General features: G+C 41.7%; 1 protein-coding gene across 1 annotated transcript in view; it reads left to right on the top strand.

Moving 5' to 3' along the window:
- The window catches only part of LOC139412882 (heterogeneous nuclear ribonucleoprotein L-like), a 61,887-nt gene that overhangs the window by 42,725 nt on the left and 6,613 nt on the right, over positions 1–12,549 (top strand). The window contains exons 7-8 of the mRNA XM_071159690.1: positions 10,088–10,153; positions 10,819–11,033. Coding sequence (XP_071015791.1) covers positions 10,088–10,153; positions 10,819–11,033 — 281 coding nt within the window. The remainder of the gene's footprint in view (positions 1–10,087; positions 10,154–10,818; positions 11,034–12,549) is intronic.

The following is a 12,549-nucleotide window of genomic DNA, read 5'->3' as shown; positions in this document are numbered from 1 at the left end:
ATTCAGTCAGTGCTCTGACTGGCTAAATCCCTTTCTATCCCCTCACCAAATGACCAGTAGTAGAAATATTTATGTATTAGTGGATACAATCCCTAGTCTGGACATGGGAACATTAGAGACAGAGAGTGCATGTCTCTCTGTCTTCAAGTCTGTAGAGAAAGCCTGTATTCTGTTAAATAAGATACACACCTATTCTCTGTAATCTACTTAAATACCAAATTGACACTATCTTCTTCTATAAGCTCTACTTTATATTCTAGTATTTCTGACAATGTCAATGTGTTGCAATGCCTATTTTAGCAGAGAGAAAAGTTTAGAAAACAAATGTTTAGATAATAATTATTGCATGCACTGTTAATGGAAGCACATTGTGTGGATGAAGAGAGTCACAGTTCCTTTTATGATTGTCTCAACTCCCTAGTCCCATCTCTGTGAGACCTGGAGTCCCTCTATCAGAGGTCCAACTTCTCTATCTCCATCTGAAAGTCCCAGCTCTGTGAGACCTGGAGTCCCTCTATTAGAGGTCCAACTTCTCTATCTCCATCTGAAAGTCCCAGCTCTGTGAGACCTGGAGTCACTCTATCAGAGGTCCAACTTCTCTATCTCCATCTAAAAGTCACAGCTCTGTGAGACCTGGAGTCCCTCTATCAGAGGTCCAACTTCTCTATCTACATCTGAAAGTCCCAGCTCTGTGAGACCTGGAGTCCCTCTATCAGAGGTCCAACTTCTCTATCTCCATCTGAAAGTCACAGCTATGTGAGACCTGGAGTCCCTCTATCAGAGGTCCAACTTCTCTATCTCCATCTGAAAGTCCCAGCTCTGTGAATGTCATAGCCCCTTGTCTCTTAAAGTGCATCTATATATTCAGACTAACCAGGGGACATTAGTAACCTGCTTAGGAGGTTTACTTTACGATGAACATCTCCCTTTACTGCGTGGCTAAATTAGAAAACTCAGGCAAGACGCTAACTCATTTGAAACCCCAGTGAGAGTGTGTTAGCCTCCTGCTGTGGCGTTCTCACAGCATTCTAATTTATTCCTCCAGTGTCCTCTGTGGACAGCTCTTACCTCGGGACAGACTGCTTAAGTAACATGCTTACCTGAGAGGAACTGATATTAGATTCACTTTGAAGCACCCTCACACCTTTATTATACTGGGTGTTGGATTGTATATCAGCCCATTTAAGTGAGCTAATAAAACAGTGCTTAACTTGGACTGAAATAGTGTCGGTACTCATTTTGGGTACCGCTACTGTTTATTATTTAGGTGCCAGAACTCCCCAATACTTTTCATCCAATATTCTATAAGAGTTGCAGGAACTCAAGCAGTACTCAGTTCCTGTGAGCTCCTGCCCAAGTCAAGCTCTGCTGATAAGTCATAGCTCTATCAGCTAGAATGAAGTAACCCAGACCTCTACTCTATCTATCATCTGGTCTGCAGCACCTTCTCATACAGAACCCATTTCCCTGGCATTGAGGAACAGGTGTAAACATGGTGTTACATGTTAGTGCTTGATGCTCTACCAACTGCAACAACAAAGTGTCTGTTTTACATCCCAAGGGGACCAGCCAGAGAGGCTCTCTGTGACATCACGTCCCCTTTGAGATGCTTTAACCGCAGCAGGGTTCATATTGCTGTAGACTACAGCAAAGATCTTAATTTGAGCCAGTTTGCTACAGCAAGAAAATAATCCTACAGCAATAGCAAATGTGAAATATTATGTGGATTATAATTAATGGCTTTTTTGTAGGGGTTGATAAATTACAAACTTCAGAAGCCTGAATTACAGTGCAAGTTTTACATTTCCTGCATTGCAGGAATGTTCTCCTGCAACAGTGTGATCAAATTAAGATCCTACCTCTGTAGTAGGCCTTTTTATTAGCCCTCTGATTACAATGAAGAGCAAAACATGCCACTCTGTTCTGGGCCAGCTGCAGCTTAACTAGGTCTTTCTTTGCAGCACTGGACCATCTGACTGGACAATAATCTTGATAAGATAAAACTAGAGTCTACAGGACTTGCTTTGTGGAGTGTGACCTCAGACCTCTCCCCATCTTTACAAACATTGAATCTATATGTTTTGACCATGACAGTTTACAATCTAAGGTAACGCCAAGTAATTTAGTCTCCTCAACTTGTTCAACAGCCATACCATTCATTAGTCTCCTCAACTTGTTCAATAGCCACACCATTCATTACCAGATTCAGCTGAGGTTGAGAACTTAGGGAATGATTTGTACCAAATACAATGCTGTAAGTCTTAGAGATGTTCAGGAGCGGTTTGTTACTGGCCACCTATTCCAAAACAGACTGCAACTCTTTGTTAACGGTTTCAGTGACTTCACCAGCTGTGGTTGCTGATGCGGATATAGTTGAATCATCAGCATACACGGACACACATGCTTTGTTTAATGCCTGAGGCAGGTCATTGGTAAAAATGGAAATGAGTAGAGCGCCTAGAAAGCTGCCCTGCGGTACACCACACTTTACATGTTTGACATTAGAGAAGCTTCCATTGAAGAAACCCCTTTGAGTTCTATTAGAGAGATAGCTCTGAATGCACATTATGGCAGAGGTTAAAAAGCCATAACACATACGTTTTCTCAAAAACAGTTTATGGTCAATAATATCAAAGGCTGCACTGAAATCTAACAGTACAGCTCCCACAATCTTCTTATTATCTTTTTCAACCAATCATCATCATCGTCATTTGTGTCAGTCAGTACATGTTGAGTGCCCTTCTCTATAAGCATGCTGAAAGTCTGTTGTTAATTAGTTTACAGAGAAATAGCATTGTATTTGGTCAAACACATTTTTTTCCAACAGTTTGCTAAGAGCTGGCAACAAGCTGATAGGTCTGCTGTTAGAACCAGTAATGGCCACTTAACCACTCTTGGGTAACGGAATGATTTTGGCTTCCCTCCAGGCCTGAGGACTAAGACTTTCCTCTAGACTCAGATTAAAGATTTGACAGAGAAGAGTGGCTTTAGAGTCAGCTACCTTCCTCAATAGCTTTCCATCTCAGTTGTCAATGCCAGGAGGTTTGTCATTATTGATCAATAACAATCATTTGTCCAACTCTTCCACACTAACTTCCCAAAATTCAAACGTACAATGCTTTTCTTTCATTCTTAGTTTTATCATGCATGAGTACGATGGCTCAGTGTTTGCTGTTGGCATTTTCTGCTCCATTTTGCCTGCTTTGCCAATGAAGTAATCATTCAAATAATATTATGGTTAAACTCAAATATACTAATTGATAAAAAAAAACATTATTTTTGGAAGAACATTTTTAGAAACTGTATAATCTTTGTAAATTGTATCATAAATAGGAATGGTGGAGTTATGTCACACATGCAAATAACCAAAATATATGGAAATGTCTGTTCTATCCAAAATGACAACCAGCTGCAGCAAAAAAGGGAAGGCAAGTGGAAATGGGAGAAGGTAAAGAACTTGTCTGTTGGCCCTGCATTAAAGACCAAAATTACATAACAATTGTCAGCTGCACTATATAGGTTGCAAAATAGTTGGGAGATTTTAGATGTACCGATTCCATGGCACATGGTTTATGAACTGAAACACAAAACCAGCCGGATTCAAAACATTCCATTTCAATTGTTATACAAAATTCTTACAACCAATAGAATGTTAGATATATATGGGGGATAAAACGATCCCAGATTTTGCTGTGAAGAGACAGAATAATTAGATCATTGGTTTTGGTACTGCCCATATATACAATTCTTGTTAACAAACTATAGTTCTGGCAAGTCGGTTAGGACATCTACTTTGTGCATGACACAAGTCATTTTTCCAATAATTGTTTACAGACAGATTACTTCACTTATAATTCACTGTATCACAATTCCAGTGGGTCAGACGTTTACATACACTAAGTTGACTGTGCCTTTAAACAGCTTGGAAAATTCCAGAAAATTATGTAATGGCTTTAGAAGCTTCTGATAGGCTAATTGACATCATTTGAGTCAATTGGAGGTGTACCTATGGATGTATTTCAAGGCCTACCTTCAAACTCAGTGCCTCTTTGCTTGACATCATGGGAATATCAAAAGAAATCAGCCAAGACCTGAGAAAAACATGTGTAGACTTCTACAAGTCTGGTTCATCCTTGGCAGCAATTTCCAAACGCCTGAAGGTATCACGTTCATCTATACAAACAATAGTACACAAGTATAAACACCATGGGACCACACAGCTGTCATAACGCTCAGGAAGGAGACGCATTCTGTCTCCTAGAGATGAACGCACTTTGGTGCTGTCTCCTAGAGAGGAATGTACTTAGGTGCGAAAAGTGCAAATCAATCCCAGAACAACAGCAAAGGACCGTGTGAAGATGCTGGAGGAAACAGGTACAAAACTGTCTACATCCGCAGTAAAACAAGTCCTTTTTTGACCTAACCTGAAAGGCCACTCAGCAAGGAAGAAGCCACTGCTCCAGAACTGCAATAAAAAAGCCAGACTATGGTTTGCAACAGCACATGGGGACAAAGATCGTACTTTTTGGAGAAATGTCCTCTGGTCTGATGAAACAAAAATAGAACTGTTTGGCCATAATGACCATCGTTATGATTGGAAGAAAAAGGGGGAGGCTTGCAAGCCGAAGAACACCATCCCAACCGTGAAGCACGATGGTGGCAGCATCATGTTGTGGGGGTGCTTTGCTGCAGGAGGGACTGGTGCACTTCACAAAATAGATGGTATCATGAGGAACGAAAATTACGTGGATATATTGAAGCAACTGTAGCTTGTTTTTGGTTGCAGGTTCAGGAATGTTTTACTTGGAGCTAACTGCAAATAGCATTGCTAGTCATAGTCAATCGATCAATAATATATTAATACTCTTAGCAAAGGTGTTTATCTTTAATTTTACAATCTGTAGAAACTATGAAAATTGAAAGGTTCAGAACTTTTGTGAAACATCACAGCACAGTGGAAAAATATATGGCAGCTAGAAATGAAACTAGATGGTCTTCAGAGATGGATGGGAGGGGTTGAGGGGAGTTGAAGGCTGGGACTGAGTGGTCTTCAGAGATAGATGGGTGGGGTTGAGGGGAGCTGAAGGCTGGGACTGGATGGTCTTCAGAGATAGATGGGAGGGGTTGAGGGGAGTTGAAGGCTGGGACTGGATGGTCTTCAGAGATAGATGGGAGGGGTTGAGGGGAGTTGAAGGCTGGGACTGGATGGTCTTCAGAGATGGATGGGAGGGGTTGAGGGGAGTTGAAGGCTGGGACTGGATGGTCTTCAGAGATAGATGGGAGGGGTTGAGGGGAGTTGAAGGCTGGGACTGGATGGTCTTCAGAGATAGATTTGAGGGGAGTAAAAATATACTGTCCGTGAAATGTATATAGTATATATAAAGTGGAAGTGGAAGCGTAAGTATTGTTGTCCATTAGTTTACTCCAATTAGGGGAGGGGTGATAGAGTTAGAGAACAATAATAAAGGAAAATGTATTTTACAAAATATATATTTCAAATTATATATTTGACCCCACAAATAGATGGGGGGGATTGGAAAGGATGCAGACAATTACATTGACCGAAGCCACAGTCTATTTGCAATATTAAAGCTGATCTACCCCCTAAAAAAGAGAGAGACAAAAATAATATTTGGCCATATCAAATGGTTTGGTGATGAATAAGCCATCTGATTCAATGAAATATAGAGTTCAATTTGTCTTTCTGGCCATAATTTAATTTAAAGTACTCCAAAGTTTTTTTTCCATCATTCTTTTATCATTGATCTTGGCTTTATAATACAGTTTCTTCTTCTTTCTGTTGAGTTTAGTCACATAATTTATCAATTTGCAGTCAGTAAGTCAGATGTACAGCCAGACTTGTTTGCCACTCCTTTTGCCCCATCTCTTTCAACCATACAGTTTTACAATTCCTCATCAATCCATGGAGCCTTAACAGTTCTAACAGTCAGTTTCTTAACAGGTGCATGTTTATCAATAATAAATTAATCAAGTGCAGCGTCTGGATGCTTCTTTTTAATCACATTAGACAAAATCTTAATATACTACTTCAGGCCCAGCCTTTGGAACTGTGGTTTTCCTAAATATAGCCACTATATTGTGATCACTTCATCCAATGGGTACGGATACAGCTTTAGAACAAAGTTCTACAGTATTAGTACAAATGTGATTAATACATGTGGATGATCTTGTTCCTGTAACGTTTGTAAACACCCTGGTAGGTTGATTAATAACCTGAACCAGATTACAGGCACTGCTAACAGTGAGATGCTTCCTCTTGAGCAGACAGCTTGATGAAAACCTGTCAATATTCAGGTTCCCAAGAAAGTAGACATGTCACATACACTAACAAGCATTTCACACATATTATTTAGATACTGACTGCTAGGACTTGGTGGCCTATAGCAATGCCCTGAAATAAAAGGCTTTCGATGTGCCAGGTGAACCTGCAACCACAACACTTCAATAACACTTGACATAAGATATTCTCTAAACATTACATGGATATGGCTCTGAATATATAAAGCAACATCTCCCCCAAAAGCATTTCTGTCTCTTCTATAGATGTTATATCATTGTACTGATACTGCTGTATCATCAAATTAATTATCTGGGTCTCAGAAATGGCAAATATATGAACGTTATCTGATGGTAGCAAGTTATTGATTTCATGAACCTTATTTCTAAGGCTACATATATTAACATGGGCCATTTTCAGCCCCTTCCTGTGTAGCTTATCAGAGATAGACATGATATGTAAAAGAGCAAACAAAGCAAGAGAAAAAAATATACATTCAGCAATCCATGAATCAATGTGTGTGTGTGTGTGTGTGTGTGTGTGTGTGTTGCAGGGTTGAAGCTATGAACCCACAGGCTTGGCTCTTTCATCCCTTCCAGGCTTTTGGGAGGGAGGGTGGACAATGAGCCTGTCATAGCAGATGTAAGCAATGTCCCCGCGTTATTTCCTTTTCTGGCGCACAGCTTCAAGATAGTCTTCGTTGAGGAAGATGCACCTTCAACCTCAGGAACTTTACCACTATCGGCCTAGGCCTGTTACCTGGGCCGGGGATGAGTTTTCCAAGTCCTGTGGGCATGCTCCACCTCAATCTTCCTGTGGTCCATCTTCAGTTTCTCCGAGATCATTTCACTCACTTTGTCTTCAGATTCCATCCAGGTCTCATGTGGAGATTCTGCAATTCCATCCACAACCATGTTGTTCCGCCTTGATTGTCCCTCGAGTCTGATTTCTCAGTCATTGTTATCATGGATTCACACACAGATCTGATGTCCTCTCTCAATGACTTACAGATTGCTGTCCTCTTGCTATTCTCCTGTTTCAACTCATCGGGCTGACCCTGGGAGAACTGCAAACTGTCCTTCAGGATCTGGACCTCTCTGGTCAGGTCGTCCATTCTTGTATTAGTTGAATCAACCAGTATTCGGACAAAACACTTGAAGCTATTTTCTTGTTGTTGTAACAACTGCTTGTGGAACTATTTTTGTTTGTTTAAAAGATCCTTCACCTGGGATTGAGAGACACTACTGTCATCAACGGTACTCCCGCCGGCTTTGGTCTTTGTTATGATACCAATGTGGCGGCAGGTAGCCTAGTGGTTCGAGCGTTGGGACTTGTAACCGAACTAAGATCGAATCCCCAAGCTGACAAGGTAAAAATCGTTGTTCCCTGGAACAAGGCAGTTAACCCACTGTTCCTAGACCATCATTGAACATAATAATTTGTTCTTAACTGACTTGCCTAGTTAAATAAATAAAATAAAATGTAGGTTACGCTGTTACTCCTCGCATTTCCAGACAGGGCAGGTCGCAGGGAAGATTGAAAACAATAAACAGCAGGGATCTAGACAGACACAAACCTGGGACAATCCGTGGTCTCTGCCACAATGGCTATCTGCATCGCTGGCTGTGTTTATACTCTCAGGAAAACACCTCTAGCTTGATAGGCAGCTAGCTATCATTTAGGCTAGCTGCTACACCAAGCAGCTCCTCAGACCCGGCCTTGGTTGGCAGGATCCCTGGACAGATAGTAGCAGACCCATCAACTGATGCCAACCGTGTCACGGGACCCAAACTCAAAAGGTAGCTAGCTAGTAACCAAACTTTCCAAAACAACAAACCGAGCACTCCCTCGTTCCGCGGTCCGTGTTGTGCAACTGACAACTGGAGGCTAGAGACAACTGGAGGCTAGAGGATGGGCAGCTGCTCAGTGTAAAGATGAGCGTACAGCAGGGGTCTGCAGTCTCTCCGTGGGAGTTCTTAATGATGGATAGTTTTCCCTTCTACCAAGAGGATGAGGAGAGTAGAGGAAATAGGGGGATTTGTGAGGGGAGGGGGGATTTGAGGGTATTTGTGACTTGATTGTTGAGGGAGCGGCCGTAGCTTGAGATGGGAGGGGCCGTAGGGTGAGATGGGAGGGGGGGTTTAGGTGACTTATGCTTGCACAGCAGATAAAACAATGAACCTTGCTGCACATCCCTGATTTGTGACTGAAGGTCACTGTCTGTTTGATGATCTTTCTCTCTCTCAATAATCCGGTACTGGTACCCCTGTATATAGTCTCGTTATTTTTATGTCATTTTCTTGTGTTACTTTTTGATTTTATGTTTTAGCTTTATTTTTTACTTCCCATTTAGTGGTGCACAATATTGTCCCAGCATCGTCCGGTTAGGGGAGGGTTTGGCCGGGGCAGGCCGTCGTTTTAAAATAAGAATTTGTTCTTAACTGACTTGCCTAGTTAAATAAAGGTTAAAAAGATAATGATACTTTAGTTTATTTAGTAAATATTTTCTTAACTCTATTTCTTGAACTGCATTGTTGGTTAAGGGCTTGTAAGTAAGCATTTCACTGTAAGGTCTACCTACACCTGTTGCATGTGGCACGTGACAAATAACATTTGATTTGATATATTTGATTTGAACTATTATTAGGCATGTTGAGGGCTCCTTTGGGACTGTTCTTGTGGGAGATGGGACTGCAGCTGCTCTTTGTCCATCCTGTGCCTCCATGTATCTCACTGTGATTCTGTGGCAGATGTGAACTGACTGTATGATGATGTAACACAGGTTGATGTTGTGCACTTGTGCTGAAAGAGACAACCTGTGCCAATAAAGCCAAGACCTCAGTGAGAGGGTTGCTGACTGTTCACGCTAGTGATGTAATTCAGGTACTGTTCCTCCACCAATCTTTGTATTACAAATGTAACAATGTTTTCCCCCTATTTAAAATGTGATATTTTATGTTGTTTCTTTCTATTCTTGTGTTTTCTCTCTACTGTTCCTTGTCTATAGGTTGTGAAGGATTTAAATGTTGTTGTTTTTTTTAAGTGAATTGCCGTTGGGGTTAACAGTAGGACCTACTTTTTAAAACATGTATTGGCGTCTTCTTCTCTCTGTGTGTATTAGTACAACATAGTACTACTATTTAAAGTACTACTATGGTAAAGGTACAACTGTGGATGCATTATAGTCCTTCTAATGCAAATTATTACCAGGAGCATGCTCTAATAGAGCGGCAGGTGTTGGGCCAGTAACTGAAAGGTTGCTTGTTTGAATAATGGAGCCGACAAGGTGAAAAATCTGTTACTGTGCCCTTGAGCAAGGAACTTAACCCTAATTGCTCTAGGGGTGCTGTACAATGATGACCCCACTCTTTGTGGGTGTCTCAGGGGGAGTTGGGATATGCAAGAAGCACATTTCCATTATACACTTGTGTTAACAGGACAAATATAAACACCCCAAAAAATAATTATTATGTGTGTTAATCAATAGCATTTTTTCCATAAGTAGCTTTGACTTCATTATTGTGCCCTGTTGTGCCCTATGCCTGCACTGTTACTATGTGAACATGTCATGTAAAGTAAGATGTCAACAGAGAGTGGGTTTCCCCAGTCGGTGTACTCATACTCACCTGTAATGTCACAGGGTTTCTGTCGCCTCTAATTATTCTGCTTCTTTACTTCCAATGACCTTTCTATCAGTGTGTCTATGTGAATAGCACCTATTTCAATTTGTAGCTCAGAGCCATTTACCTCATACTCTCTCCCTATGTTGTGAATGTGTTGATGTTTCAGAGCGTGGGAAGGGCAGGCAGGCCATACTGGGGGAGCACCCGTCCTCTTACGGAGACAATGGATACGGTAAGATCCCGCCTCTCAGCACCAAAACACTACCATATTACTTAGTGTATCGGCTTCCTCCATCTCTAGACACAGACTGCTACATTATCCACTCTATCCACACAGACTGCTACATTATCCACTCTATCCACACATACTGCCAAATGATCCACTCTAACCACACAGACTGCTACATTATCCATCCCATCCATACAGACTGCTACATTATCCACACTCCCCATTCCTCAGGTGAAACCCTGCCCTACCACCTCTATGCCTCGGATGGTATAGATTCCCAACCTTATCTGAAGGTGAGAGGAGTAGAGAGTAGAGACCTCCCACCCTGCTTTGTCTCCAGAGGCTACCCATATGTAACCCACCTCTAGACTAGTTTTACCATCAGGGTTGTGTTTAGTAGGATCAAATAGGATCAAACAGTATACGAAAGCAGTAGCTGGCCTCCTCCATTTCAAAATGTTTTATCCCGTTTCATGCCTAAATCAAATCAAATGTATTTATATAGCCCTTCTTACATCAGCTGATATCTCAAAGTGCTGTACAGAAACCCAGCCTAAAACCCCAAACAACAAGCAATGCAGTTGTAAAAGCACCTACTGAACACAACTCAGGTGGAAGTGAAAGTTGTAACCCCTCCTCCTCCTTTCCCCTTGGGTTTTGTATTCCAGGGTCACACTGCCCCCTGCTGCCTCTCCCAGGGAACAGCAGGTACAAGCTGAGCTCCCATGACATCCCAGAGGTAGTGGCTTACCCCCTGCCCCAAAGCTCCTCCTACAACAACCACGGCTCTAGCTCTGTCGCCATGGTGAGCGGCCTGCACCCCACCAAGATGAACTGCACCCGCATCTTCAACCTTTTCTGTCTCTATGGCAACATCGAAAAGGTCAGCAGCAGAGATCTATCTTAGGAGGGACTTGAGGGCATCCATGTGTGTGTTTGTGATAGTTTGAGTGTGAATGAACATTTCTTTGATGAATTCATTTTTTGTTGTTGTCAGTGTGTGTTATTCTGTTTGAAGTATTTCTGTTTGAAGTAGGTGTGCTAAAGCAGTAGTTCTCAAATCTCTCCTGGGGACCCACAACTGTTGCATGGATATAATCTATTCCAGAGCACATCTGATTCATGGCGCCGGAGAAGATGGCTCATGTTTTACGTGCTCCTAACCAACTGTTTTTTCTTTTTCTCTTTTTTTTTCGTTGTTTGTAACTTATTTTTTAAAACTTATTCTGTACATAATGTTGCTATGACCGGAAATAACTTCTGGACATCAGAACAGCGATAACTCACCATGAACTGGCAAAAGCTTTTTTTTCCTTTAACGAGTCCGACGAGCCCGATGTGAAAGACATACTGCTTTCCCGGGAACAGGCCCAAATCCCCATAATTTGCGTGAGAATTCGTAGGCGATCGAATGAACTCCCACTGCCTTCCGTTCTACTAGCTGACATGCAATCATTGGAAGAAAAAAAACAACGACCTACGAGGAAGATTAAACTACCAACGGGACATTTAAAAACTAATATCTTATGCTTCACTGAGTCGTGGCTGAACAACGACATTATCAACATACAGCTGGCTGGTTATACGCTGTATCGGCAGGATAGAACAGCTGCGTCTGGTAAGACAAGGGGGGCGGACTATGTATATTTGTAAACAAATTCTAAGAAAGTCTCAAGGTTTTGCTCGCCTGAGGTAGAGTATCTCATGATAAACTGTATACCACACAATCTACCTAGAGAGTTTTCATCTATATTTTTTGTAGCTGTCTACATACCACCGCAGACCAATGCTGACACTAAGACCGCGCTTATTGAGCTGTATTCCTCCATAAGCAAACAGGAAAACGCTCATCCAGAGGCGGCGCTCTTAGAGGCCGGGACATTAATGCAGGGAAACTTAAATCCGCTTTACAAAATTTCTATCGGCATGTTAAATGTGTAACCAGAGGGAAAAAACTTGAGACCACCTTTACTCCACACACAAAGACGTGTACAAACCTCTCCCTTGTCCTCCATTTGGCAAATCTGACCATAATTCCATCCTCCTTATTCCTGCTTACACGCAAAAATTAAAGCAGGAAGCACCAGTGACTCGGTCAATAAAATAAATAAAATAATAAATAAATAATAAATAAATAAAATGCTAAGCTACAGGACTGTTTTGCTATCACAGACTGGAACATGTTCCGGGATTCTTCTGATGGCATTGAGGAGTACACCACAACAGTCACTGGCTTCATCAATAAGTGCATCGATGACGTCGTCCCCACAGTGACCAAACGTACATACCCCAACCAAAAGCCATGGATTACAGGCATCATCCGCACTGAGCTAAAGGCTAGAGGGAAGCTTATAAGAAATCCCACTATGCCCTCTGATGAACCATCAAACAGGCAAAGT

The sequence above is a fragment of the Oncorhynchus clarkii genome, chromosome 1 (genome assembly GCF_045791955.1).
Source record: "Oncorhynchus clarkii lewisi isolate Uvic-CL-2024 chromosome 1, UVic_Ocla_1.0, whole genome shotgun sequence".
Classification (NCBI taxonomy): Eukaryota; Metazoa; Chordata; class Actinopteri; order Salmoniformes; family Salmonidae; genus Oncorhynchus; species Oncorhynchus clarkii.
This window is presented reverse-complemented; position numbering and strand designations above follow the sequence as displayed.